This window comes from Ovis canadensis, chromosome 1 (genome assembly GCF_042477335.2).
Source record: "Ovis canadensis isolate MfBH-ARS-UI-01 breed Bighorn chromosome 1, ARS-UI_OviCan_v2, whole genome shotgun sequence".
Taxonomy (NCBI): Eukaryota; Metazoa; Chordata; class Mammalia; order Artiodactyla; family Bovidae; genus Ovis; species Ovis canadensis.
In genome coordinates, this window is record NC_091245.1 from 105,128,508 (window position 1) to 105,155,195 (window position 26,688).

Genomic DNA, 26,688 nt, shown 5'->3' on the forward strand with positions numbered 1-26,688 from the left:
ATGAAGATCCCGAATGCTGCAACTAAGGCTTGGCACAACCAAATTAAAAAAAAAAAAAAGGATAGCAGGCAAAAAGACTCATGTCCCCAAGAACTCCCCTGATCCCCAGCCGTATCCCAAACAGGAGCCAACCACACCAAGGGTTTAATAGGATTTTTTTATTAACATATAATATATTTAATAAAAAATAATATCCACTCTGGCTCTCTCCTCCACTGTAAGGGGAAGAGTGGTGAGGAGGGGCTGGCACTGCCCACCCCTAGGCATCCGGACAAGCCCTGCCTCCGGGGCTCCCCTCTACCCCCCACTTTCCAACAGGCTCTGACCTCCAGACAGACGGTTCAAAGTTACAAGTGCTTTAGGCCCTCCCTTGAGGTCCCCCAGGTCCCCCCCCACTTGTGCAGAATTCAGGGGCCACCTGGAAAAAAACCCCTTGCCTTTTCTCATTCTTGGGATCCTTCGTTCATGTCAGAAACAGGATCTGGGGGCAGAGAGTGGCATCTCTACTGGCCGGGGGAAGGGAGGAAAGGGACAGTGACGAGGGACAGGGCCGAGAAGAGGGATGGCGCTGAGGTGGGCTCACTGAAGCCGGTCACTGCGGAACGAGTCCTCCACAGCCGGGTCAGGCAGCAGGGCGCACGGGTCGCTCAGCATGCTGAGCCCCTCCAGGCCCAGTGGCTCCATGCGCAGCTCCTCCTCCAGCCCCAGCCCCAGCCCCAGCCCAGCTGCTGACACCTCGAAGCCCGGCACTCCAGCCAGGGCCGCTGCAATCTCCTTGGAGAAGCCTGGGGAGGCATCTCCTGTGTGGACGGAAGAGACGAGTGAGGCCCCCACGCCTCATGAACTCATCCAAGACCGCCCCCCCACCCCCCCAGTCTCCTGCTGCGCCACCCAATGCATCCCGCCCTCCTCCCATCCTCAGTCACCGTCCACACCTCTCACCTGTGAGGATGATGTTAGGCCCTGAGCCGTGGCGCGAACAGTGGGTTACGTTCTGGTGGTTGAGGGCGTGAGGGTCCTGGGGGCCACTCACTGGTCCCTCACCCCCTAAGAAGCCAGGCCCTTCGGGAAAGCCAGGGGGATCCAGCGCCAGGCTGGTCGATGGGTTCTCCATGTTGAACTGCTCCAGCTGTGGACACACAGACAAGCCTGGAGTAAGTGGGCTTCAGAGCAGGGTGTTGCTACCTGGCTTTGCCGAGCACTGCTCACACACCCGCCTTGCCCAGTAATCTTCATACACCTCTCTCTAGCCCACCTCACCTCCCACACTGCGGGAACAAAAGCAGAGATAGAGGGAAATGGCAACAAGCAGAGCGACAGAAGAGAAGACGGGCCCAGAGGAGGTGAGGGCCCAGTAGGTACAGGGCATGCACGTGCCAGGAAGACAATGGGTCAGAGCAGCAGTCAGCAAAGAGCAAGCTGCGTGGAGGGAGCTGGGGCAGAGGGGCAGGAGTGGGGGCAAACGCAGGGAGAGAGGAGCCCCAAGCTGATGGGACTGTGTTACCTAGGGAGAAGAAGGAAGGCTCTCCCCACCTAGATGTTCCAGGTCAGAGTGCCCCCCTCAGTACCACTCAGGCTCTTTTGACCCACCTCCATCCCCTCCCCGGCTTCTGAGCTAGGGGCCCAGGTACTCACGTTCCCCAGGCTGAAGTCACTCATCGACCGGTGGTAAGACTGCTGCCCATGCTCACTGGGGCTGGGTGGGTACAGCGTCCCATACTGCAGCTGCCTGCCTGGGGGCTGGCCCCCTGAGGGCTGCACTGAGCAGGCCTGAGAGGGCAGCCCTGGCTGCTGCAGAGGCTTTGGGGTGGGTTGCTGGGTGGGCAGAACCAAACTTGGGGGGCTGTATGGGTACGGAGGCAGCCGCTGGTCGGTGGGCAGCCTACTGGTATCCAGGGGGACGCCCTGAGGAGAGGCAAGCAAAAAGGGAGAAGCTTACCCCTCAGTGTGCCCCTTAAGAGGAACTCTTTGTCAGGGCTTCTCACCCTCTTCAGTTGTAGCCCTCCTCAACACAAAACCAAAAGCATTCCGTTGGGCATCGCTGAGGTGCAACTACTCTCAGAAAAGCATCTCAGAATGCAAGTGACTGAATGAGCTTAACACAAGGATAATTCTGAATCCACTCCAGGAGTCAACGATTCTTAAAGCAGGGTACTCTACTATCAGTAATCAACTACATGTGAGACACCTCACAAGCTACTGATCACACAACAATGACCTTGACAACTGTTCTAAAGCCCTGAAGAGGCCAGAGGGACTGCGAGAGGAAGGAGGGTGAAAGGAGCTGGCAGTTAGGCTCCCTCCAAGTCCCAGGAGAGCAGAGCCCTTGCTGGCCTGGCCTTAGCCTTTCCTACAGAAAAGGGGGCCTGCGTAAAGATGGAACACAGAACACACATTCCAGGGAAGAACAACAGAGGAGGAAGGGAAACTAGAATGGAGGGGGGGAAAGGAGAGCATCAGGGTGAAAGGAGAAGAGGAGCAGAGAGAGCAGAAAAGGGGGAAAGGGCAGGGGAGAAGGGAAGAGCTCAGAACATCAGCAGCGAGGAAAAAGCCCTAAACCAAGAATGTGGGGTTCTGGTCCCAACTCTTCCCTCACATGCTGTGTAAACTCGGGAAAGTCACTTTCCCTCTGGGCCCCAGTGTCGTTGTCTGTAAAATGAAGGGACTGGGATCCATCACCTGACAGTCTCTATGAAATCCTAGAAGGAAAGTGAGCAGATGGGAGAGGGAGTGGGGCAGGATGGAGGCAGGAGAAAAAAGACAGACAAGAAAAGGACAGGAACCAGAAAGAGAGAGAAAAGGGCGAGGGTGAGCGGTCCTTTGGTGAGTGTGCAGCTGGGCCGGGCATGTGATTGCCTCTGATTCTTACATTGCTGGCCTGGCTTTACAGATGAGGATGCTGAGGCTCACAGGAGTTAAGTAAACATCGAAGGAGACTGATGCTAAGAGGTGGGGCCAGGATTTGAAATTAGAAGGCTGCACCCCAGGGTTTGCATTCTTAAAGCCAAGAGGAAACAAGATGGATCCAAGCAGGGCTGGTAGAGGATGGAGGGGATGGGGTCGGATAACACCAGGAGTGAAGGAGAAGAGGTACTGGAAGAAAGCAGGGTGGGAGGGACAGAACTCGGCAGAAGAAGGAAGGAGGGGAAGACAGACATTAGGGAAGGCAGCCACGCATACCTGAGTGATGGAAGACAAGGTGGGTGACATTGTTGGCGAAAACTGTTTGGGCAGCTGCTGTTGGGACCTTCTGGCGTCGGCTGGGCCCGCGGGCAAACTCAGGGGACTGAGGGGCACACGGCGGTGGCGGGGGGGGGCCCCAGGGGCAGACGCTGGGTAAGGGGCGGCCGTCAGCGCCGGAGAGGGAGCGGGAGAGGAGGAAGCGGAGGAGGAGAGGGCCGGGGCACTGAGCGAGGGGTGGCCCAGGGAGGTGCTGGGCAGTGCGTGGCGGGCCAAGGAGGAGGCAGGCAGTGAGGGGTGACTGTGGGAGCCCTGGAGCTGGGGCTGAGGACTGCTCAGGGAAGCCTGGAGGTTGGGATTGCTTAGGGAAGACTGCAAGGAGGGGTGGCTGAGAGGTGAATGAAGTCCTGTAGGCACAGACAAAAAACCAGAAATGCCAACATTACTGATGGGAACTGGGCCCCTTTCTGCTTGGAATGGGCAGCAGTGACCAGACTATGAAAGCGCCAACACAATGCCCTCCCTACGCTGTCCCTGACAATCAGGCTGGCACTGCCCACTTGCGGGCTGCTCTCCATCTTCTTTCGAGGAACAGCCACACTTACCAGCTCTCACTGGCAGACGACTGCAGTGAGGGAAACTGGGGGAGAGACGGATGAAGGGTGGGGTGTGGGCAGCCACAGGAAAATCCTAGGTGCTCGAGCTTCCCACCCCTTTGTCCCTCCAGCTAGACAGCACCCCAGGGACACGCAGCCAGGACAGCCACTCACCTGGCGCATCGTAGCCCGGGCCCAGGGCCAGGCCCCCGCTGATGCCCAGGTGGGTCATGGTGTGGGTCAAATTGGAGGTACTGCTGCCCCCACTCAGGCTGGGATAGGCTGTCTCCTCTGGGTCCAGGGGGGTGGGCAGCGGTGGGGGAAAGTGCAGGTTGGTGAGGTCAGGTAGGGAGCCTCCCGTGTTCATGGCAGGTGGGAGGACAGGCACGGTGGCAGGCTGGTCAGGAGACGGGAAGATGCTGGGAAAGAAGACAAGATGTAAATGGGGGCAGTGGTCAGCAAAGAGCAGCGCCCAGCAGCCTACAGTTCCCTTTACAGCTCTCCCCACCTCAGCTGACCTCATAGAGCACTTACTTAATTCCAGGGACTTCACAGGACCGAGGTCGGGAGGAGGACGAGGACAGCTGAGGAGAGAAGGAAGAAGGTGGCAGATGAGGACAGAGCTCAGGGGAGAACCCTGAAGACCTGCTCCATGGAAAGAAGAGGGACAGTGGGCCATGCCTACCTTCTTAGCATCCCATGGTTTCAACAAGTGCTTATCATCTAGCAAGTTCTCCTCAATAGCAGGGACTTGAAAGAGAAAGACTGGTGATGAGAGGGTTGGAGAAGGCAGTAAGGCAGGACAGGAATCAGATGCAGGCAGGAGGGAGACCCCTCCCTGGCTCTGAACAAAGCCCCCAACACCAGCCCAGAAATTCTCTGGCATTCAGTACCCCCACATACCGAATGCGGTGAGGAACACATACCTTTGGAGTCCATCTCGCCATCCAGACAACCTGCAAAGGATGGAGTGGCTGTGTGTGGTGGAGTTGACTGTGTGCCCACCTGCCTACCTGCTTCAAACAAAAGTTCCAGGGCTTGACCTCACCCTGGGACATGGCTGCTTACCTCCACGGCGGCTCGGCAGGACGCTGGGGGGTGCAGGGCTTGGATAAGTGTCCTGAGGGCTGGGGTTCATCACGCTTGTGTGAAGGGCAGAGTCAGAGCTTGTCCTGTGAGGGGAACAGAGATGAGCTGGCACCCATGACAGTCTTCCTGCTCCTCGTGGCCTGCTCAGTAGGGGAAAACACTAGCTGGGCTGGGACAGGGTGGGGTGGGGGAACAGGGCCCCAGAAACTACAGATAAGGAGAGATGTGGCCTAAAGAAGGCAAGGGCCATCACCTGTTAAGTGCAGATGGTAGTCGAAACAACTGCCCCTTCTCTGCAGGGAAATTGCCCCAGGGCATTGTCCTGGGATGGAAAAACAAAGTCATGAGGAGGAAGGCTCACAAGGACCAGAAGACAGGTACTGGAGGAAGAGGGGGAAATGTGGGGCAGCCAAGAGGGCTGGGTACCCAGGATCATGCCTCTTTCTTTCTGATCCTTTTGATACTTGGGATCCGTGAACCCTCTCCACAAACAAACTAAGATCTGGAAATCCTCAACTTCTATCTGCCAGGACAAGCTGAATAGGAATCTCAGAGCTTAGCAAATGTGCTGGGTATGAATATTAGGGATAAGATGGACAGGGGAGGGGTTTAGAATCTGAATGCACCCACTCTTGATAGGAGGCAGCCACTTTCACCAGCCACCCTGCCAGTCTCCCCTCCCCCTCACACACCCCAGCTACCATTGGTCCTGCTCTGGCTGGACAGGGAGGCTTGGCCATCCGTGTCAACATGGCCAAGACTGGACTCTGACCCATTACTCCACCTACCCCCACCCCTCCCAGCCCTGCCATTGTGGGAGGAGGTATGGCTGAAAGCCTGGCCGAGCAGGCCCAGACCCAACTCCAGCTCCAGCCAGAGACAAGTCAGAGAGTAGGCAGGAGATCCTGCCTGCCCTGGACACTGACCTCCGCCAGCTGGACTCCGGGGGAGGAGATAAATAGGCAGGACTATAGGGAGAGCTGTCAATGTGAAGAGCACCAGTTAAGGGAAAAAGTGAGGAGGGGATGAGTGGAAGAGAGACCAGATAAGAGAAAAATAATGGAGGCAGCAGACGAGTTGTTTTAAGAAACAAACACCTTTTTCTTTTCTCCTCCTCTACACGGGCAAAAATAAGGGCAAAGAATGGAAGAGAAAAAAGGGAATCGGGCCTAATGGAGTCAGAAAAAATAGATGAATGTCTAAGCAGCCTTTGGGGGAGACAGGTGGTTGTGACAGTCTCTGAGATTGAAAGCCACAAACAAATGTGAGCAGGAGGGAAGCAAAACCCTAGCAAGAGTTGTCAGGCAGCCGTGTATCTAGCAGCAAAGAGCAAGCTGAAGTCAAGAAGGTCAGCACCAGCCAGAGACGGCGGGCACAACCACAGGAGGGACAGCTCCCTGTCGCAGGAGCCAGCGCTGACACAGGGGCCAAACGTCACTTTTCAGGGAGACTGGGTAAAGAAGCTTCTGCAAAATGGGACTGGACAGCACCTCAAGTCCCTTTTCCCACCATGAGCTCCCGAGGAACCCCACCCCACCGCCTGCCAGACTGCACAGCCCCTGAAGGATATGTGGCGGGGGTAGCGGCGAAGTGGGGACACCATTCTTCGGGGATCTCGCTGCACCCGTTCCACCAGCCCGTGATGTCGAGTGCTCCGAGATGAATCCAGAGGGGAGTGGAGGGGGCTCTGCCAAAAGAGACAGGCGTGTCAACGGAGGAAGCCCCGTGAGAGCCTGCTCTCCACCCCCGACACCCCACAAGCCAGTGTCCACTCACCTGGAACTCAGCTAGGCCACAGCCAATCTGGTTCACATTGGGCAGAGAGCCACCATAGTGGGAGCTCCTTGTGTACGCCAGCCGCAGCTTTTGGGCCTGTAACTGAGACACGGAGGACAGACGGGAACGTCAGGGAGGGTCCTGAGCACTGCTCCTGTAGCCCCGTTTGCCATCCCTGTCTCCAGGACACGTTACTATTGCTGATGCTTTCAAGAGACCTGCCAGAAGAAAAGCCACCGCTGGGGGTAAGACCCACTGAGACCCAGTACAAACAATCTGCCCTAGCTCTTCTGCGGGCTGCCCCCATCCATGCTATCACTCATGCCTGGCATCACCCGGCCAGGGAGAGCCTAACACTCTACTCAGGGCCTGTCCCAGTTGGCATCAGCCTAAACAGAGTTCCTGAGGGGCTGCCAGGAGCCCCCAGGCTAATCACATAGGTGAATTCCTGGGGCAGAGTGACTATTAGGCAACTCTGCTTTCTCTTCCAGATGCGTACAGGACTACCTGGAAGACAAGAGAAGGGTCACAGGTGGATGCCACAGAGCCATGACTGCCAGTCTCTTTCCTTCTTGCTCTGGAGGGTAGGCACAGGCTTTTGGGCTCTGCCATTTGCCCAGCCTCAGGAAGGCTACACAGGGCCTCCAAAAATAGAACAACTAAATGATGACTCTTCTACCCGGAAAAACAGAGCTGAGACCAATAAGCATTCTTCTACCCAGTCCTAAAGCCCCTAAATAGGCAGGGGAGCCTGCAGAATGGGGGTGTGTGGTGGGGAGAAGCAGTAGTCTACTCCAGCCTGGCCTAGAGCTATCTCCTTGGCCTCATCCCCACTTCGGGGAGAGGTGTCTGGCACTGGAGTAAGACACCACACCCCTCAGCCTGGCATGGATTTAGTCTTCCTAAAGATCTCATGTCCCTCTGTGAGAGATGAGCATCTCCTTCTGAGGCTCAGCCTCTGCCACCAGCCAAACAAGGAGACCCAAGGCAGCTGATCAGTGGTAAATTCTAAGAGCTTCCATGGCTTATGCTGGTTGTGCATAGTCCAACATCAGAACTGACTCTCTGTCCTAAGAGGTCAGTCCAGTGAGTTCAGTGGGCACTATACTGACCTTTGGTCCACTTTAGGACCACTACTCATATATATGATAACCCCAGCTTCTCAGTAGTATAGGTCCCACAGGCCCTATCTGCCTCAGATGAGACCTCCCAGCTGGCCAAATAACAGGCTGAACTCCAGGTCTCTAATCTCTAGCTTTAGGTCTCCGGGCACAGACCATGTATGCCCTAGGTTTTTTATGTGCAGAAGAGAAGTTACCCAGCAGGGCTAAGGTGAGTTGAAGGGACAGACTGAAGCACCACAAAGAAAGAAGGTCCAGCTTTTGAGCTTTTGTTTGTACATACTAGCCCTAGATCCCATCATTCCTCCGCTGGAGTCACAGTCCAGAGGGCATGGCCTCAAGCCGTCAGCTGGAGGTCAGCCTCTTGCCCACCTTCTTGTCTCTGCCCCACCTTGATCAAAAGCTCCTAAAGGGGAGCAGTCAACAGTTAGATCATGAGTCTCATAACAGTGAGAGGGGATTATGTGCAAACACACATAATTTACTTCCCCATCTAACTTTCTCTGACTCCCCAAAACTAGGACACATGGTCTCTAGAGACTCAGAAAAAAAAGTAAAAAAGCACAAAAAAGACTAACAGAGGTAACGGAGACACACAGACAAATACAACCAGAGTCCCAGTCACAGACAGATTCAATCAAAGGCAGTCAGACCAGCAGAAAGAACTTTGAAATGTGGTATTCATGTTCGGCCATCCATCAAGCTTTACATTCCTTCTAACTTCCGGCCAGGAGGGATCACTGCAATATCCTCACCTGCTGTTTGAGAATAATGTGTCCCTAAATTAGGACTGCATACCAGCTGGGCAAACTCCCACCCCACCTCTCCCTGACATCCAGCCATGGGAAGCAAGACACCAAGATCGGGGTGGCAGGGGTCTAGGTAGCTTCAGAAGCAATTCTGCCAGGATGCTTTCTTTCTGGAACTGCGTAGGAATGAATATTTCCTCCCTACAGAAGACCCTCCAAGCACCCCATAACTAACCCCCCAAACGCCCATCTCCCTAGAAAGTTCAGCAAAGCATCGGTTCCACATAACTGATAGCTTACTGGTTACCTACCCCCTTTCGAGATCCAAAGCCCTCTCTCTCCTCCAAGGCGACCAGGGCAAAATACCAAGCACCAGTCTGTGAGCAATGGACCTCACCTTCATTCACGTCAGGAAACCACAAGAAGTATTTGAAAAAGGAAGCAAAGGGACGGGACGCAGGAGGGGACTTCCTGCCCCACTATACCCAGTTCAAACCACTCATGGGGCCCTTTCCCGGAGACACTAAGTGCCGAGAGTAGCGCAACAAGGCAGAGAGACCATATAAGAGGAGATCACCAATTCAGAGAAGCCAGACTAGGGCGAGCAGGCCAACCCCCCACCCCGCCCCGTAACCCAATATCGAAGATGCTGAGTCCCTCAGAGAACTCAATCAGAGATGCACAAGGACCACCCACCTCCTAACTCCTCAGGGTTTCGGGGACCATCTCCTCTCCGTGTCCATTCCTGCCTCACTTACTCCGCCTTCCCAGTCGTTCCCAAACTCTCCAACCTCTCAGGAGTTTCTACCTCCTCCCGCAAAATCCGTCTTCCTGCCCTCGGACCCTCCACCCGCGCCTCCCAGACGGCGGCGCCCGCTGCCCCTGCCGCGTTCCGCCTCTTTCGCTACGGCTCCCGCCCCCGCCCCGCCTCTCGGCTCGCCGCTCTGGGACAGCTCTGCTCGGCTCCCGCTTCCCGAGGCGGCCCCTTACCCGGGTGGAGCCGATGTCCATCATCACCTCCTCGAAGGCCGCCGTCTCCTCGGCCTGACGCTGCTTCTGCAGCGCGATCTTCTCACTAAACTTACGCGGATTGGAAGCTGAGGCCGTGGCCGAACCGGGCCCGTTTGCTCCCGACGTCGCCATCTTCCTCCCCCGTCCCTCCCCGCCACCCTCCCAATACAAGCCACGGCCTCCGCCGCGGGCCCCGGCCCGGCTCTTCCAGCCGTAGCCGCCGCCGCCGCCTCAGCGAGCACCGCGAACCCGGCCCCAGCCTAGCCCTGACCTGCTGCGCGCGGGGACCGCCGGGAATTGTAGTTTGTTTACGTGACTCTTTAACAGCCTCAGTCACGCAATACGAGAGAGGAAACGGACACCATTTCCCAGCAGCCCTGTTGACTCCGGGACCCGGGGATTTTGCTCCTCCCTCTCGGTTCCTCCCTGCGTGGGGCAAACTGGGAAATGTAGTTCTATATTGGTCCAGAGCCTACAAATGCGAAGGGCGAGGGTTTAAAGAGAGTAAAGGAAAAAGGGAGGAAAAGGAAGGGGTGGAGACAGGGAGGGAAGCAGGAAGAGACAAGAGGAAAATTTTGGTCATTTTCTGGGAAAGGGACTAGAGGGGCCTGAATGAAGACAGTAAAACCAGGCATATTAAAACAGCTCTAAACATCTGAAACTCAGACTCTCTCAGATTCCCCACGTGCCCACCCCTTTCCCAAGACAAATGAATCAGATACCGAACAGATGTATAGAAACTTGTTTTATTTGGGTAACATTTCCCAAAACAGGTCAGTTAGTAAAATAGATTCTAGAGAATATGGCCCTATGCATAGCCCTCCCTCCCCCAAAAATAACCCTGGGGGTGAGCCTTCCCCTTCCCCCTTGGGATCCTCTAGTATAAAAAAAATTTTGGCAGCTCAGTGTTTATCATCTAGGCTTGGGGCACCGTGTGCATGTTCAGTACTCCTAGGGTGCAGCACAGTAATGGGGGGGGTGGTAACTCTGCCAACATGCCCCCATCCCCAGCTCAGCAAACATTTCTACCACAGCTCACCATCTGGGACCAAAACAAGGAGAACTCTTCCACTGATGTGCTGGCCAGGGCTCAGCACCTTCACTTGTGCTTTGAGAAAGAAGGAGGGGATTTATTTGGCACTTTAAAAAGAGAGTAGTGAGCAGGACTGGAGAAGCCAGAGGAGGTACCAAAACTGGCAGGAAGAGGCCATTTGGCACTAGTCCTCTGGGAGAAGGGAAGAGGAAGATAGATATGAAAGTAGGAGCTAAGAAAAGTAGGAGGAAACCACTCCAAGTGAAAGAGGGCTGAAATGGGCTAGAACCAATAGGACTGCCAATTCAGCCTATGCCTTCTCTACGCCTCTATTCCCCCATAGCTCACCTCCAGCCTTACAAGTATCCACTTGTCCCTATGTGTAGTGTCTGACCCCTGATACTAGCACTCACTGTCTTCCCTAATCCTGATGTCCCTTAATCATATCTCTAGTGACTTGACCATCTTTTGTCCCTTGGGCCTGGGGGTCAGGCTCTTGTCTGCCCAATTTCCTCTCATTGGACAAACAGTCTCAAAGGCTCCAAGCCTATCTCCCAAAGAACTTTTTGGCCCTCAATACCTCCCTTCCCCACTCCTTCCTTTTCCCCACACACTGGGAGAGGGGGAGGGAGGTCAAGGGCACATGGTACCCAACCTTCCCTGCCTGTCTTGGAGCTTTCTAGATTTGGATAAAGAGCAGGCCAGTGAGCAGGGCAAAGCCTGCTAGAAGCAGAATGACCTTGAGGATTCTCTGCTCAGAAGTGGCCAACTCCTGGGGCAGGATTTCCAGGAAGGTGATATAGAGAAAGGTGCCAGCCGCCATGCCCTCCAGCACAGACTGGGCGAGCTGGTGTAGTGGCCCAGCTGACTCTGCCAGAGCTGTACCCAGTCCAATGCCCAGGGGTGTCATGCATGAGAAGAGGATCCCACAGCCAGCCACCACCTGTGCTCGCAGGTGGCTCTGCAGCAGCCGCAGGGACAAGCTGACTGCCAGGATACCCTTATGGAGCACCAAAGCCAGGCACAACTCCATGGCCCGAGCCTGGTCTCGCTGCAGCCCCACCGCCAGCCCTTCAAACACTGAATGCAGGGCCAGCGAGAAGACCAATACAGAGGCACGCAGCGCTGAGGGAGCTGATGAGGCTCCGCCTGCCTGTGGGACCCCCAGTCCATCGTGCCAGTGCTGTGGCCCACCATTCACTGTTCCAAGCAGAGCCCTTGTCTCCTCTCGAGGTGGTGGTCCCGACTGTTCCTTGTAAGCCAGCGTGATCTGCTCCATCACCAGGACCAGGAAGAAGCCCATGGCCAGGATGAACTCTTGGAGAGGGAACTGGAGCTGCGGGCAGAGGGGACAGCATGGAGTTCAGGAGACAGGCCAAGAAGGGAGAGGAAGAGTCAGATGCAGAGTTTAGTCCCAGTTACACAGACCTGGGGTCCCACACAAACACAAAGCCACTCTCAGTTATGCAAAAATACAGTCACGTGGTGCCACAGACTGAGAATGACATACAGCCATACAGATTATGGTGTCACTCCCAGCGTTACATGGAAACCACGGTTTCTCAATTTTGGTACTATTAACATTTTGGATCGGACAGTTCTTTGTTGTAGAGGGCTGCCCTGTGCCCTGTTGGATGTTTGGCAGCATCCCTAGCCTATACTCATTAGATGCTAGTAGCAAGGCAAGCCCTCCCTCCCTGAGTTGGGACAACCAAAAATATTTCATTACTGAATGTTTCCTGGCGGGTAGGAGGGGGGTGGATTGGAAAGGTGGCAAAATCACCCCCAGTTGAAAGTCACTGACGTAGCAAAGTGTGACATGTAGGCCACACACTGGCCCTCTTTCCCAAGTGCTCACACACTAAGCCACATACTGTCACAGGGACAATGAGGCTTACACACAGTCACACAGAGACACAGGTCACTCAGTCACAGACATAAATGGTTACAGTCAGTATTACTTCCTCAGTTCCTCCAACCGTCTCAGTTTTTCCAATAAGACTGTTCTGTGCCTTGGACATGATCTTCCCCATATCCTTCTTCCTTGGGCTATAGAAACACCAGGTCCCTGGAAGTTGCCTCCTACCCATCCCAGGCCTGTAGGGCAGGGACCTCTATCTCCAACCCTTCAGGAAAGTGCTGAGAGGGTAAAGAGGATTCTTGGAGTGCTAGTATCTTCCTGGAAGCTGGAACTAGAGACACCCACAAAGTAGATCATGCACCTGGTAATAAGGTTCCTCACACTGTCTCAAAGGGTACACAGAGGTCACATAAGGACTGAGGGCGTAAGAACCCACAAAGTTGTGCTGCTCTGTGACTAAAAATCACAGCTCATGGGGTCACAGGCCAAGAGTCCTCGTACAGTCATAGAGTGACATACAAACAGATCCATACAAACCACCTCTCCTGGAGTGTGTGACTGAACGTCCACATACACAGGGTCACATGCAGATGGCCAGGGCTCACCGTCACATGCAGGGCTGCCAGGGCCTCGTCTATAGCACCCAGGTAGTCAGGCAGCAGGTCCAAGAGACATGTGGCCAGAAAGACACCGCCCGCAAAGCAGCTTACAAGGCTCAGGGCTTTTTGGCGGGAGGCTGGGCGGGAGTGGAACACAGAGGAATCAGTAAATGAACCCCCTTTAGGCCCCACTACCCAATCAAAGCAATGGTCACTCTTGCTGTCCCCCCTTAGGTCCACTTCCTTAACCCCAGGGACTTCCCTAAGCCAAGCATCATGGAACAGGGGAAAGGAGAGGCTTACCTGAGGCTTCAGGGTTAGCTCCCAGCCGCCGCAGCACACAGACGGGCACTAGACTGCAGATGAGGGTGAGCACCAGCAACAGCACCAGGGCCCCCAACTTCACCTCCAGTCCCATGGGCACTGGGGCCTCTGAGGCTGCTGCCTCGGGGCGCCACACCAGGAGCTCTGGCTCTCCCCAGGGCCCCATGGTGGCTGCGGTAGCTCCAATGACTCTCAGACCTAGGAAGATAGAGTGAGTGGGTCACAAGGGAAATATGGTATCAAAGAAAAGGGAAGGATGGGGCCCGCAGAATGCAGCTCGCTCATCCCAGCCACTTTCTGACCTTCCCTATCCCAGAGTGACTCATCCACTCCTGACCCGAGGCTACTCCTCTTTCCCCTATTTTATCCCTTTCAAGTGAATTATTCAGGGACCTAGCAAGGGGGAAACTGAGGTATGGGGACTGTGTGAATAGCTCATTACTCTTTCACATGAGGCGCCCAGAAAACTAGGGAGCTGGGCTCCTTTAAGCAAAGGAGATGCCAGCCGCCCCCTCCAGGAAGGAATGGATGAAGCGAAAAGGGTTCAAGAAGAGATGTCACGGATAGCTTCGTGGACCACCTGAACAGGGCGAGTTGGGGTGCTTTCCCGCTCCCATTTCCCCAGCGCCGCCATCCCTCTGAAAGTAGACAGTGACTGTTGCAAGCCAAGGGCTGGGATGTCGGGACAGAAGACCAAAGAGGGGCCCTAGGAGTCCGGGGTCCAGGAACGGGCTGACCCAACAACTGAGGGCGGTGTCTGGAAGTCCGGGCTCTGGGAGGCGGGGTCTGAGGCCACCACAGTGCCGGGAAGCTGAAGAAGAATGCGAGAGCTGGGACTCCGGCTCTTAGGCTCGGGGAGGTCTTGGTGGCCGACCCCGATCCCGCTTTCTGGGACCCAGCACTCACCTCTGGAGGGTCTCACTACAAGGCATCCGCTTGGTTCCGGCCGCGAATCGGGAATTCCCGCCCCCTCCCCTTCTTTTCCCCCTCCCCTCGCGTCCACCGCGTACCGGCCCCCCAGCGACCAATGACAGCTCCTAGAGGGCGGGGCCAGACTGGGAGTGACGTGAGCTAGGAGCAATCAGAGGTCGGCAGCCAGAGTCCGGCGGAGGCGTGGACGATCTGAGGGAGTGCGGAGCTGTGGGTGGGGGGTCGAGCAAGGGAAAGGAATTCAGAGAGCATCTAGATCTGAGAACCTTGGTCTCGGTGATGGTCAGACCCGCGGATCTGACTGGTCTACAAAGGCTTCGATCCTTCGAAGATTCTAAAAGAGAAAGCTAGATGCTTCTCCGCGGGCAAAGATGATGCTCCATACCCTACCCCCGCATTCCCAAGTCTTCCGCCTTCCACATCTCTGAGGATATCTGCCTGGTCCTGGGCCAAAGTCTTCTTATCTCTTTTAGAAGATTCCAAGATCCCCTTCTGGGCACCAGGGCGCCAAAAGGAAAGCATTCCGTTCCTAAGACTGACTTCCTTGCTTGATTTCACTTGCTAGCACCCACAAGGAAGAAAAAAAGACAAGAATCGAAAGGGAGGGCTAGCAGAGTATTTCTTAAAGTACCAATGGTGGGAGCTGACGTGTGCAGCCTTCTGCCTGTTCAAGTGGGGTTGCTGAAACCCCACTTGATGAGGAGCCTCTCTCCGCACACCCCAGTCTATCCTCACCATGCCTCAGGACAGCTGGCCAGGATTCTCTCCAATCTCACCTGGATCTCTCTATCTTCTCTCCCTCCAGCTGCATCAGCCTCTTTTCTGTTTTCTGTTCCTTGAATGAACCAAGTCATTCAAATCTTGGTTCAGCTACTTACAAAATATAAACGAAAAACGTTTCTTGCCATATTAGTAAACAAAGGATGTTGGAGCCATCAAGCCACGACAGCTGCGTGGTGAGCCCAGAAAAAACTCAAAATGGAGAGGAATGGGCTGCCCGGCTGCCAAGCCCTTAGTCATTGCAGCCACCTCCCTAAAGTAACCCCTGAGGGGACTCAAGATGGGAAAGAACAGGATAGTGTCCCCACATAGCTAAGGTGCAAATCAAAATAATTTCAATGAGCACAAACTGTTAATGTCTTTCCATACACAGAGAAGTGCTAAATTCATTAACTTGAGATATCTGGTTTTCTTTAATTAATAGTAATCTTTTGATGTTCTGAATACCTGGTCTTTGTTGCAAAAACTATGTATCCTGATTCCTCCCTTATCTTTTTGGAGTTGTCCCTCAGAGCTATCTGAGAGGCTGCCTCCGGGGCCTGAAGGCCTCAGAAAGATCACCAAATAAAACATAATTCTGAGCTTTTAGATAGAGCAATTTTTTTTAGTCAACAAGAGTAATCTTGAGAAAATCGTTTAACTTCCCTCTGCCAGCTGTGAATTGCTATGAGAATTATATGGGTAACATAAAAATGCCTGACTATATATCAGTTACTCAATAACGATTAGATCCTATTCTTCTCTTTACCTTCAACCTATCTAAATTTTCACAGGAAGAATACCCATTTGAATTCTGAATCCACATCCCAAGTTTCTGTGCTTTATTTATTTTTAAATTATGATTTAAAATTTTTTATTGGAGTATAGTTGATTTGCAATGTTGTGTTTGTTTCAGGTGTACAGCAAAAAAGTCAATTATACATATACATATATCCACTCTTTTTAGATTTTTTTCCCCATATAGCTCACTACAGAGCATTAAGTAATTTTCCTGTGCTATACAGTAGGTCCTGATTAGTTATCTATTATTTTATTATTATTAATTACTTGGCCATACCTTGAGGCATGTGGGATCTTAGTTCCCTGACCATGGTGCGAACCTGTGCCCTCTTCATTGGAAAGCAGAGTCTTAACTACTAGACCACCAGGGAAGTTCCAGCTCTCTATTTTATACAGAGTAGTATCTATGTGCCAATCCCAATCTTCCAATTTACTCCTCCCCCTCCCTTACACCCTAGAAATGGTGAATTTGTTTTCTACATCTGTAACTCTATTTCTGTTTTGTAGATAAGTTCATTTGTACCTTTTCTTTAGATTCCATATATAAGGGATATTATATGATATTTGTATTTGACTTACTTCACTCAGGATGATAACCTCAAAGTCCATCCACGGTCCTGCAAATGGCATTAATTTTCTTTTTTATGGCTAAGTAATATTCCATTGTATATAGGTACCTTATCTTCTTTATCCTTTCCTCTGTTGATGGGTATTTAGATTGCTTCCATGTCCTGCCTGTAGTAAATACTGCTGCAATGAACATTTGGGTGCATGTATCTTTTCCAAATTATGTTTTTCTCCAGATATATGCCCCAAATTTGTGTGGTTTATTCACTGAACTAACCTTTATCTTAAGTACTGTCGGGAGGCAGATGAAAATCATACCTAATCAGTATAGCTCCATTTAAAAAATTGGGGGGGGGGCATGCCCAAATGCATGTTGGATTGTAGCTTCCCACCCAGGGACTGAGCCTGCACTGTCTGAGCTGGGAGCAGGCAATCCCAACCACTGGACTGCCAGGGAAGCCCCATTATTTTATTCAAAGTTAGTTCCTGGGCCATCAGTTTCTAGATGAAGGCAGAATGTCCCAACTTTTGGTGTTATTACATTTGTGTCAGGTTATCTGTCTCCCCTTTGGTAAAATTGTAAATTACACAAATGCAGAATACATACTGCATACTATTACTGGTAACTATATGCAAAAAATTAGTCAAACTCCCAAACCACATCCGAGTATTTTAACCTTTTGCAGTTTTCTAGACCCTTGTCCCTCCATTAGTTAACCTGTGAGTATGTATACATAATTGCTGTTCTTTATCAATAGCATAATGCATGGATTATGGATTTGAACAACCCACGATTGCGCGACTTTCCAAAGTCAAAGCGCAGTCTGGTTATTTACTCCCGGCCTAGATTCGGAGTCACGTGGCAAGTGAAACCAAACCAAGCCTCGGCCCACATTCCCGGAACTTCCCCTCACCCCACCCCCTTCCCTACTGTAAATCGTCTGGCTCTTACCCTCCTTCTCATGAACCAAATCCCTGCCAGACAAATAAATGCTCTGGCTGCATTGGCCTCTCCCCCCGCCTCTCTCTTGACAGCCAATTCCCACCAGTTACCGAGGAGCCTGCCTGCAGAGGGTAATCCCGCGGGCTCAAGGCACAGCCCCTCTTTAGCTTCCAATCAGACTCAACTGGGGGAGGAGCGCCATGGAGTGGGGGAGGGGTGCCTCTGTCAGTCTGCGGCAGTCCTATGGACACTTCTCTCCTGTTTTCAGCCCCGCCGCAGTCTCCCGTCTATAAAACTGACGGCTAGAGAACAGGCACCAAGCGTCCTGTGCTCCATTCACAGACATCTCTAGCCTTCCCTGAGGAGCCATCAAACCCTCAGGAAGATCTGCTGTCACTAGGAGAAACTGAGGCAGAAGGGGCCAGGCTGATGTCTTAAACCCGGTTTGTGGACACTCAGCCTCTTAATCGCTGTTCCAGATACCGCTCCCCTACCGTGGCTCTTGGCTGGGTACAACCCACTTCTGTAGTGTAAGGTTGGGGGCGGGGTTTGGCTAGGCAGGTCCAGGATGCGAGATCCTGGAAGAAAGAAAAGGTGTACTGTTTGGGGCCATCGACGAGCTAGGCTGGCTTGGCAGGGCTGGGCTCTTCGAAACAGGTAATAATACCCAGGGGGGGGGGTGCCTGTTGGTCTGAACCAGAGGGTTAAGGCCGAAGGCGAGATCGCTGGAGTGACATTTGAGGGGGCTGCACAGGGGAGAAAGGGGTATAATGGAAAAGGGAGAGGAGCTCAGAAACTGTGGGGTGGGGGAGGGGGAGAGCCCTCATTCTCCTGCAACTGCCGCCCCCTCCCCCATGCCTCCCAGCAGAACCATGGATTTCAGTACCCCTGACCTGCTGGACATGTGTCTGGAACCTCCAGAAGATGTCTTCTCAACAGGATCTTTCCTGGAGCTGGGACTCCATGGTCCACCTTCAGAGGTTCCAGTGACTAGGCTACAGGAACAGGGGCTGCAAGGCTGGGAGTGCAGTGGGGGCCACAGCTGTGTGAGTGTGATGAATGGGAATCGGTATGGGTTGAGACATCTCTTGTGGTAAGAAGTGTAAGAGGCTTCAGTTTCCACTTAAGAGGTCTGAAGACAGAGCCCCTAAAATAGACATGAGCTGTAACTACCCTCATGTCCAAGGACAGAAGGGACTGAAACTGATCTAGTCTTGACATTAGATAGGACTTCCAGAGTTCAGACATGAGCTGTAACTACCCTCATGTCCAAGGACAGAAGGGACTGACACTGATCTAGTCTTGACATTAGATAGGACTTCCAGAGTTCTTCCCTATACACATTCACACCCTCTTCTACTGTAGGGTCTTCAAGAGAGTGAGCCTGAAGATTTCCTGAAACTTTTCATTGACCCCAATCAAGTTTACTGCTCAGAAGCATCTCCCGGCAGTGACAGTGGAATCTCTGAGGATCCCGGCCATCCAGACAGTCCCCCTGCCCCCAAGCCACCCAGTTCCCCTGCCCTCTATGAGGTTGTCTATGAGGCAGGGACCCTGGAGAGGATGCAGGGGGAAGCCAGGCCAGCTGTAGGCCTCATCTCCATCCAACTAGGTCAGTGTTCTTTGTGGGAAGGGGACATTGGCCCTCCAGGTCCAGTCCTAACCCTGCAGTTAAGGGGGTTTCCCCAACCTATGCCACTGCCCAGAGCCTGTGGCCATCCACATCCTTTCTCCCAGCCACTTACGTCTCCCTCAGATCAGTGGAGCCCACCATTTGCGGTGCCTGACGCCTCCGTGGTCAGTGAGCTGCCTCCTGATGCTCACATCCTGCCCACGGCAGCTACTGTAAACTCAGCGCCTCCTGCAGCCCTGGTGAGTCTCGGGGAGTCACTGGACTCAGTACTCTCTGATACACAGAACTGGGGAAAGGGGGTTGAGGGAGGGGAAACTGATGCTGAACATTGTCTTTGCCCCAGTTTTTGTGGCATTGGGCCTGAATGCCAGAGAGATGTGAGCAGGAATGGACAAGAGAGACAGAAGCCCTTGGGGTTAAGGGGGTAATATCTCGGTTAAGGAGAGGGTAGGGTGAGGGAATCCAAGGATAGGGCTCAGGAGAAAGCCTGGTCCTGCGTGCACTGTCTACTCAGTTAGGGCCATTGTCTCAGCCTTGAGTCAGGACATGGAAATGGGATGGGCCACCTGGGAATCCAACTGGTTACTGGGCACAGGGTGTAGAAGCAACTGCAATTACAGTTTTTATTGGAACAACAGTTTAGCAGTCACCCACTGCCCATAGTTACAGCATAGGGGTGTGACACGTCACATACCTTCCTGAGGGGAGCTGGGCTGGTTCCTTGCAGTGAGGATGAAGAAGGGGCCTCTCCCAGGTCACTGTTCCTCTCTTTATCCTGAAAAGAACTCCTTGTGTGCAAAAAGGCAGGGAGTAAGTTCTAGCCTCCCTGCAAATCTGTAATTGAAGCTGAAACCAGAAGCCAAGCCAAGCACCTTAGAATCTTGGGCTGAGGAATCTTAAAAAGCCTGAGGCATCTAAACTTGTGTGTGCATCAAAAACACTAGGGCATTTGTAGTGGATTGTCAAGGAAGTCCTAGTTGTTGTTGTTTTTTTAATTTTATTTTTAATTTTTTTTGTGTTAGGTCTTCATTGCTGTGCAGGCTTTTCTCTAGTTGTGAGGAGTGAGGGCCACTCTCTAGTTGTGGTGAGCAGGTTTCTCATTGTGGTAGCTTCTCTTGTGGGACACAGGCTTGAGGGCGTATGGGCTCTTCCCAGATCAGACACTGAACCCATGTCTCCTGCATTGGCAGGCAGATTCTTTACTACCAAGCCACCAGGGAAGCCCTGGTATTGTTTTTAAAATATATCTTCTAGGGGAATTCCCTGGCAATCCAGTGGTTAGGACTCAGGGGTTCCACTGCAGGGGGTATGGAATCGATCACTGGTTGGGAACTAAGACGCTGCAAGCTACATGGCACAGCCAAGAAAATAATAAATAAATACCCTCTAGGCTTCACTTTCAGAGATTTTGATTAGGTGGATTGGGAGAGACACCCCTCTAATATAGCACCAAACAGTATCAGAAGCAAGAAAGGAACATCAGAAAAAGTCAGAGGTAGAGTGGTTTAGCTAAAAAGTCAAAGATCATCAGAAGGCAAAACGCAATTTCCTCATAAATCTTTCAAAAAGGAGTATTAGTTAGAAAAGTAAGCTACTCAGTTGATGGACCCACATTAACCAGACACCATCTACCCTCCCCACATACTCTGTTCAGTCTGGTTGCCTTTGGGGCACTTTGAGAGGGAACAGAACTTCAGTCTGAGAAGTAGGGCTCAGACTTGAGGGAAGAACAAGCCACCACCCCAGGGATCTCCTTGTGGCTGATAGGCAACAGTAACACTGCCAAATTGAAGTTAATGGCTGAAGATGAATCATTTGTCTGCTGTAAGATTAAGCAAATTCTACCTTAGTGAGTTACTCCACATCCTCTCCAGATACTCTAAGGTCTGCAGAAACGTGCATCAGAATAGGTCCTCCCTAGCCTGGTCAGACTGCCAAGGGCCTAAGTCTGTGGACAAAAAATACGACAAAACCACCTCCTCTTTCCCTAGTCAGCCTCAGGAAGTCCTTGTGGCTTAACTGAGAGTCTGTCTGAATTAAGGTCCCTGCCCCTCATTTCATTTCATGGTTATTCCTCAGAGCAAACAGGAAACACTCCCCAGGAGGCATGAGAGGGGAACAGTCTTGAGAATGGGATGACCCTCTCTCCATTCTCATCTTCTCTCATGCCCCAGCAGCTGCCCTGTCAAACTTTGTTCCTGACAGAAGAGGAGAAGCGGCTGCTGGGACAGGAAGGGGTTTCCCTACCCTCTCACCTACCCCTCACCAAGGTAACACGCTTCCCCCAAGGGTATCCCAGTACTGCAGCCCTATCAAGGCCTCTGAGGAGCCAGGAGAGCAGGACAAAGTTGAGGAGTTGGGGGAGGCTGAGGGCCCAGGACTGACACACCCTGGGCCTCCAGGCAGAGGAGAGGGTTCTCAAGAAGGTCAGAAGGAAAATCCGTAACAAGCAGTCAGCTCAGGATAGCCGGCGGCGGAAAAAGGAGTACATTGATGGCCTAGAGAGCAGGTATGTTTGGATTCACGTTTCTTTGCTTCAAGCCTGGGCCCCTGTCCTTACCAAGGCTGGTGAGGTCAGGGATGCACGATTACCAAACCTCATCCGACCTTTTCACCCTCCCTAGGGTGGCTGCCTGTGCTGCACAGAACCAGGAACTACAGAGAAAAGTCCAGGAGCTAGAGAGGCACAACATGTGAGTGAAGACAGTCTGCGTGTTGGGGGAAGTGTGCTGCACACATTCTTGGGCCCTGGTTCCCAAGAGATCTGACTCTTCGCTCCTTGTTTCCCAGCTCCCTGGTGACTCAGCTCCGCCAGCTGCAGATGCTTATCGTTCAAACCTCCAACAAAGCTGCCCAGACTAGCACTTGTGTTCTGGTACCATTGGTCTATTTCCCATCTCCCCCGTCACCTCCTCCACCTTCTGCCACATTTCCACCCCTATGCACCTCACTTCCTAGACGGACCTATTATCCCATCTTTGATGACCTCAACTGCCCCCTAGTCTCTCTGCCCTCTGCTCCCTTCCTTGATGGTCCCCACAACCCAAGTGTCCTCTTGCTTCTTCCCAGATCCTTCTTTTCTCCTTGGCTCTCATCATCTTGCCCAGCTTCAGCCCCTTTCAGGGCCTGCCAGAAGCCGGGCCTGAGGATTACCAGCCTCATGGAGGTGAGAGGCAAGGGCAAGAAGGAACTCTGTTTTCTGGGTAATCAAGAAGTGGGAGGGAGGCCCTGTCCTGTCTAGGATCCCTGACCAAGGGAGGGAGCATTTTTCTACTGACCTTTTTCCTTCACTCCACAGTGATTTCCAGGAACATTCTGACTCACAGGGACATGACAGAGAATCCCGAAAACACAGTGGTAGAGTCCAGACTGGAGGGGCCACCTGGGGCCAGGGGTGCAAACAGCTCAACCAGGACACTGCTCGAGAAGGTGGGAGGGAGGGCAGGCCCCAGCAGGCACATCAGAACCGTGTTACATGCAGATGAAATGTGAGCTGTAACACCTCCTGGCTCACTTCCCAATCACAATAACGAATCCAGGGCTCTGCTACTGTTATGCTTCTTCCTGGGGTTCCCACTCAGGGCTCTTTGGCCTCAGGGTTCTGAATCCCATAAAGATGCCCTTGATGTCTGTACCCCATGGCTTAGTTGGCCTGTATCAGGGGGAAGCTCAAATACTTTCATTATGTATCTGTGATTTTATTTCTTCGAGGACAGGGTTAAAGGGAAACTGATGTTTTGGCTAAGAAATAAACTTTTTTTTGGTAAAACTATATCCTGACAGTTTTAAGTAAGTAGTGGAAAATCCCATGGATGGAGGAGCCTGGTAGGCTGCAGTCCATGGGGTCGCTAAGAGTCGAGCACGACTGAGCGACTTCACTTTCGCTTTTCACTTTCATGCATTGGAGAAGGAAATGGCAAACCACTCCAGTGTTCTTGCCTGGAGAATCCCAGAGACAGTGGGCCCCCGTCTATGGGGTCGCACAGAGTCGGACACGACTGAAGCGACTTAGCAGTAGCAGCAGTGGAAGAGGAAGAAGATAGGTACCTGGTAAACTGGGGCCTAAAAACACTACCCCCTTTCCCTCTCTACCACCCCATGACTTCCTGCCCCAAACCAAATTACAGATAGGGAAGGAAATGATTTTACTCTTTTTATTCTGCTCATTAATTATATAGATGGGGAAGATGAGAGAAAGGGGGTGCTACCACAAGGTTCCAGAGAACCAGGGGCACAAGTCAGTTTATTCTACCTCCTGTCTGAGGCAGGGTTTCTAAGACCCAGATGAAAGGAGAGAAAGTAGCTATATGGACTCAATTTGCTTCCGGACCTTTTCCAGAGCCTTTCTGTCCAGCTGTCGCTGACGAACGATGACAAGGCAAGCAAAGACCAAGGCCAGACCTATGACAGCCCCTTCAAATTTCCAGAATAAGCGTTGTTCCATCAGAGCTGAGCGGCAGCTGAGGGCAAGAAGAAACAGTTATCCCCAGAAAAGATCAGAGAGCCTCCCCCTCTAATCTCTCTTCTGCTTCATCCTAATGAAGGTATCTCCAAAGGGAAGAGAGAAAACCAGAGTCAGCCTTCTAATGTGTTTTACAATGTATTAATCCCCCTCAAATATTTAACTTTTAGTGAGATAAACAGAGCTGATACTAACCAATTTGACTGATAAAAAATCATGGGAGGAGAGCTGGGACTTGGGTTCAAATAATTTGGCTCCAAATCCTCTCCCCTTTCCAATATGCCAGCTACCTCCAGAGGAAAAGGAAGAGGCAGGACTGTTTACCTAAAGTCAAAGGAGGAAGAGATCCAGGAGGGTTCAAGAAGAGAAACAGCACTTACCTTTTGAACTCACTCCTCTTAGATGAGCTGCATGTTATTTTCTCCACGTATCCTGTGGAACCACACTCAGGGGTGGTTTTCTGCCAGGAGGAAAGCATCACAGCACATGTTAGGAAGGGGCAACAGGAGAAGCAGGGCACCATGACCAGTTGTCTAAGTGCTATGGCTCGGGGCTGGTAGGCAACAGAGAACTAAGGAGGAGTTGCGGGGCGGGGGGGGGGGGGGGGGGGGGGGGGGGGGGGGGGGGGGGGGGAGACAGGGTGGTGTTTACATGACCAGGAGTATGTGTCAGTAAGAACACTTCAGGCTCAACAGCCTAGGAGAGGCACGGGCAGGTTCTGGAGCCTACTAGATTAAAATTGAACAGACCACAGTTATTAGCTGAATGTCGCCATTAACTTGGAAAGGAACAGGAGGAAGACAAGTTCAGATCTGGACTTACACTGAGACATCAAGAAAAAAGGCCAAAAGACAATGCAAAGGCACTCCTGGGACAGTCACACCGTCCCAGTCTGATTCAGTGTGAGAAAAAAGGGAGAGAAAACAGATACTCACAGCCTGGAAATTAGAACATGGAGCACACTCTTCGGCCACCACAAACTCTTCCACCAGCCAGCACGGCAAATTTGAGGTGCTCACTAGAGAGGAAGAGAAATGCAAGCCTCAGACTTCCTTCCGAAATTTCTGCCCTCAATTCTTCTCCCCTAAAATTCTGCCCATCAACTTCCCAGCACAGTTGTTGAATGCCCTCATCCCACGTGGTACTGCCCTTTCCCACCTCATCTCTTGGAATATGGGAAGATGTCAAAACAAAATTATAGGAGCGACGAGTTCCAGACCATCACACACCTGACAGTTTCTCTTCCCGCACGGGAGCCTCTGCTTGGCTGCAGCGGGTGGGGAGAAGGGGCAAAAGTCAGAAGCCAGGAAACAGGGAACCCCCACTCCACCTCCGCGGTCCTGGGAAGCGGGGAACGGGGACGACACGATCCTCGCATGCCCTCCTTTCCCCTGCCCTCAGCCCCTCCTTACCAGAGCCTTAAAGTGAACGCGCAGAGCAACCAGCAGAGGCGGTGGCCCTGGGGGAGGCCACGCCCCCCCGCGCCCGCCGGCATGGAGTGCTGCGTCGCACCTGTCGGGACAGAGGGACCTGCCTGCCTGTCCTCGTGCCTCGGTCGGAACGCAGAGTCCGCGCTTACACGGCAGTCCTCCGAGAGGTTCCAACTCAGGGCTGCGAAATGCTGGAGTTGCCTATCAGATTAAAGGCTCTGTCGGTACGCCCCCATGGCCACGGCGAGAAAAGGCAACACGCATTTGTTGGGTAGGACCGTGAGTTTCCTTCTTCGACCGGTACGGTCCTGACGAAAGGCCGAGGAGGCGTACGGCCCTAGCATCCCCTCGGCTCCGCTTCCGCTCCCGGCGCGGCCATGTTGCTCGCGGAGGATCCTGGGCGCGGGCCCGTTTCCAGAGCTAGGCCAGTGATGGGAGGCGGGGGCCCGCGGCTGGCCTGATGGGCCTCGTAGTCTTCCGCCCGCTGCTCCCTGGGAGTTGGATCTCCCTGCACTCATGCGGCGCGTTGCGACCCACTGGCTTGGCTCACCGTTGCATTCTGGTCCTGGTAGTCTTTTGCGGGAACGGAGAAAATGGCGGCGGCCAGCCTGTCGTTCGTTGCCGTATCTCCCTGGGCTGTCACCTGTTTGCCCCTGTGGGCAACGGCGAGACATGAAAAGGAACGATACTCCGCCCTCTCAGGACTTTCCTCTCTCCATAAAACCCGAGGACTCGCAATTAAGCCTCCGATTTTCTGACACTCCTCCCCATTCCCACCTTGAGCGATGATCAAGGGGAGAAGCTGGGTTGGCGTTCCAGAGCTGAAGGCAAAACTGTTCCTTTCTCCTCCCTCAAGGGGCAGCAATATCCGAAACTCTGTGAATGTTAAGGCTTCCCCTGTCTCTGGGCTCCCACTCAGTTCTACTCAGATGGGACCGTGTTTAGTCGCTAAGTCGTGTCCGACTCTTTGCGACCCCATGCACTGTAGCCCACCAGGCTACATGTCCATGGGATTGAAAGATGCAAAGGAAATACTCATTAAAGTACTTTGTTTTCTTCTATTGCCTCACATTTGTATCATACTTTTTGAATTTAAGCTCATTTTGATTCTCTTCTGTAATCCTGAGGAGTCAGTTGGTATTGTCCCTGTTTAATGAATAAGCTCAGTCTGTTACTTGTCCAAGATCATACAGCTAGCAGGGGAGCTGAGGCCTAAGCCCAGACTTTCAACTCCCAGGCCACAGATTTGTGCCTGTTTTCCATCCCTGTGGAGTCAAACCTTGGCAGAATGTGGGTCAGGAAGAATCCCTGGGTCAGGAAGATCCCCTCGAGAAGGAAATGGCAACCTATGCCAGTGTTCTTGCTTGGAGAATTCCATGGACAGAGAACCCTGGTTACAGTCCATGGGGTCACAGAGTCAGACATGACTGTGCAACTAACACTTTCAAGTAAATTAGGCCCTATTAATAATCTGTATCCTGCCTCTCAAGATCAAATAAATTCCCATACTTTTTCCTTGTTAATTCTGCTCCACACTCTCCTCCCTCAAGAAGTCTTTCTAGCCTAAAGGCCACAGCTACTCTCCCCCACATCCGTAAGGGCTAGAGCACTTTTGGCAATTAACATTATGTGTGATGTGGACTCTTATGATGGTCCAATGAATAAGAATACACCTGCCAATGCAGGGGACACGGGTTCAATCCCTGATCCTGGAAGATTCCATATGCCTCAGGGCAACTAATCCCATGAGCCACAACTACCAAGACCACACTCTGCAACTACTGAAGCCCAAGTGCTCTAAAGCTTGTGCGCTGCAACTGCCGA

At 52.7% G+C, this 26,688-nt stretch overlaps 4 protein-coding genes across 37 annotated transcripts; 1 reads left to right on the forward strand and 3 right to left on the reverse strand.

Moving 5' to 3' along the window:
- Positions 1-143: 143 nt before the first annotated feature.
- Positions 144-9,788, reverse strand: CRTC2 (CREB regulated transcription coactivator 2). 2 transcript variants are annotated; one of them, XM_069542814.1, is made up of 14 exons: positions 9,502-9,788; positions 6,642-6,743; positions 6,434-6,552; positions 5,792-5,851; positions 5,119-5,187; positions 4,845-4,948; positions 4,703-4,732; positions 4,462-4,526; positions 4,311-4,360; positions 3,951-4,195; positions 3,181-3,587; positions 1,636-1,905; positions 943-1,129; positions 144-800 (listed from the first exon to the last, which is right to left on the reverse strand). In XM_069542814.1, the coding sequence occupies exons 1-14, from the start codon at positions 9,652-9,654 to the stop codon at positions 580-582; spliced, it is 2,082 nt and encodes a 693-aa protein (XP_069398915.1). In that variant the 5' UTR covers positions 9,655-9,788; the 3' UTR covers positions 144-579. The 2 variants fall into 2 exon arrangements, with proteins under 2 accessions (XP_069398915.1, XP_069398923.1); XM_069542822.1 differs by lacking the exon at positions 5,119-5,187.
- A 464-nt stretch (positions 9,789-10,252) lies between these two features.
- SLC39A1 (solute carrier family 39 member 1) lies at positions 10,253-23,369 on the reverse strand. Of its 4 annotated transcripts, none has more exons than XM_069543229.1 (4): positions 23,303-23,369; positions 13,319-13,537; positions 13,022-13,152; positions 10,253-11,891 (listed from the first exon to the last, which is right to left on the reverse strand). In XM_069543229.1, exons 2-4 carry the CDS (start codon positions 13,503-13,505, stop codon positions 11,235-11,237), a joined length of 975 nt encoding a protein of 324 aa, XP_069399330.1. In that variant the 5' UTR covers positions 13,506-13,537; positions 23,303-23,369; the 3' UTR covers positions 10,253-11,234. The 4 variants fall into 4 exon arrangements, with proteins under 4 accessions (XP_069399330.1, XP_069399322.1, XP_069399313.1 ...); XM_069543221.1 differs by lacking the exon at positions 23,303-23,369 and adding an exon at positions 19,667-19,690; XM_069543212.1 differs by lacking the exon at positions 23,303-23,369 and adding an exon at positions 14,246-14,382.
- Positions 15,905-22,744, forward strand: CREB3L4 (cAMP responsive element binding protein 3 like 4). Of its 30 annotated transcripts, none has more exons than XM_069543029.1 (10): positions 15,905-17,996; positions 18,205-18,385; positions 18,705-18,951; positions 19,096-19,211; positions 21,150-21,242; positions 21,375-21,481; positions 21,597-21,665; positions 21,763-21,847; positions 22,042-22,138; positions 22,271-22,744. In XM_069543029.1, the coding sequence occupies exons 1-10, from the start codon at positions 17,908-17,910 to the stop codon at positions 22,462-22,464; spliced, it is 1,278 nt and encodes a 425-aa protein (XP_069399130.1). In that variant the 5' UTR covers positions 15,905-17,907; the 3' UTR covers positions 22,465-22,744. The 30 variants fall into 30 exon arrangements, 29 of the variants coding, with proteins under 29 accessions (XP_069399130.1, XP_069399168.1, XP_069399140.1 ...); XM_069543067.1 differs by having other exon boundaries at positions 18,205-18,319; XM_069543039.1 differs by having other exon boundaries at positions 18,208-18,385; positions 21,147-21,242.
- On the reverse strand, positions 23,113-26,357 carry JTB (jumping translocation breakpoint). The gene is made up of 5 exons (XM_069543289.1): positions 24,847-26,357; positions 24,664-24,701; positions 24,370-24,452; positions 23,815-23,894; positions 23,113-23,432 (listed from the first exon to the last, which is right to left on the reverse strand). The coding sequence occupies exons 1-5, from the start codon at positions 24,927-24,929 to the stop codon at positions 23,276-23,278; spliced, it is 441 nt and encodes a 146-aa protein (XP_069399390.1). The 5' UTR covers positions 24,930-26,357; the 3' UTR covers positions 23,113-23,275.
- Between the last annotated feature and the right edge of the window lie 331 nt (positions 26,358-26,688).

Excerpts from the sequence above, each read along its gene's own strand:
- CREB3L4 (XM_069542944.1), top strand. The coding sequence starts at position 18,110 with ATGGAAAAGGGAGAGGAGCTCAGAAACTGTGGGGTGGGGGAGGGGGAG. Across the intron at positions 19,212-21,146 it reads CAGCGCCTCCTGCAGCCCTG|CAGCTGCCCTGTCAAACTTT; the intron begins GTGAGTCTCGGG and ends CTCATGCCCCAG. Across the intron at positions 21,666-21,762 it reads GAGCTAGAGAGGCACAACAT|CTCCCTGGTGACTCAGCTCC; the intron begins GTGAGTGAAGAC and ends CTTGTTTCCCAG.
- CRTC2 (XM_069542814.1), bottom strand. The coding sequence starts at position 9,654 with ATGGCGACGTCGGGAGCAAACGGGCCCGGTTCGGCCACGGCCTCAGCT. Across the intron at positions 6,553-6,641 it reads GTGGCCTAGCTGAGTTCCAG|AGCCCCCTCCACTCCCCTCT; the intron begins GTGAGTGGACAC and ends CTCTTTTGGCAG. Across the intron at positions 4,949-5,118 it reads CTACCATCTGCACTTAACAG|GACAAGCTCTGACTCTGCCC; the intron begins GTGATGGCCCTT and ends TTCCCCTCACAG.
- JTB (XM_069543289.1), bottom strand. The coding sequence starts at position 24,929 with ATGCCGGCGGGCGCGGGGGGGCGTGGCCTCCCCCAGGGCCACCGCCTC. Across the intron at positions 24,453-24,663 it reads GCGGGAAGAGAAACTGTCAG|TGAGCACCTCAAATTTGCCG; the intron begins GTGTGTGATGGT and ends CTTCCTCTCTAG. Across the intron at positions 23,895-24,369 it reads CATGTTCTAATTTCCAGGCT|AAAACCACCCCTGAGTGTGG; the intron begins GTGAGTATCTGT and ends TCCTCCTGGCAG.
- SLC39A1 (XM_069543204.1), bottom strand. The coding sequence starts at position 13,956 with ATGGGAGCGGGAAAGCACCCCAACTCGCCCTGTTCAG. Across the intron at positions 13,538-13,919 it reads CCCCAACTCGCCCTGTTCAG|GTCTGAGAGTCATTGGAGCT; the intron begins GTGGTCCACGAA and ends CTATCTTCCTAG. Across the intron at positions 11,892-13,021 it reads TGGCAGCCCTGCATGTGACG|CTCCAGTTCCCTCTCCAAGA; the intron begins GTGAGCCCTGGC and ends CTCTGCCCGCAG.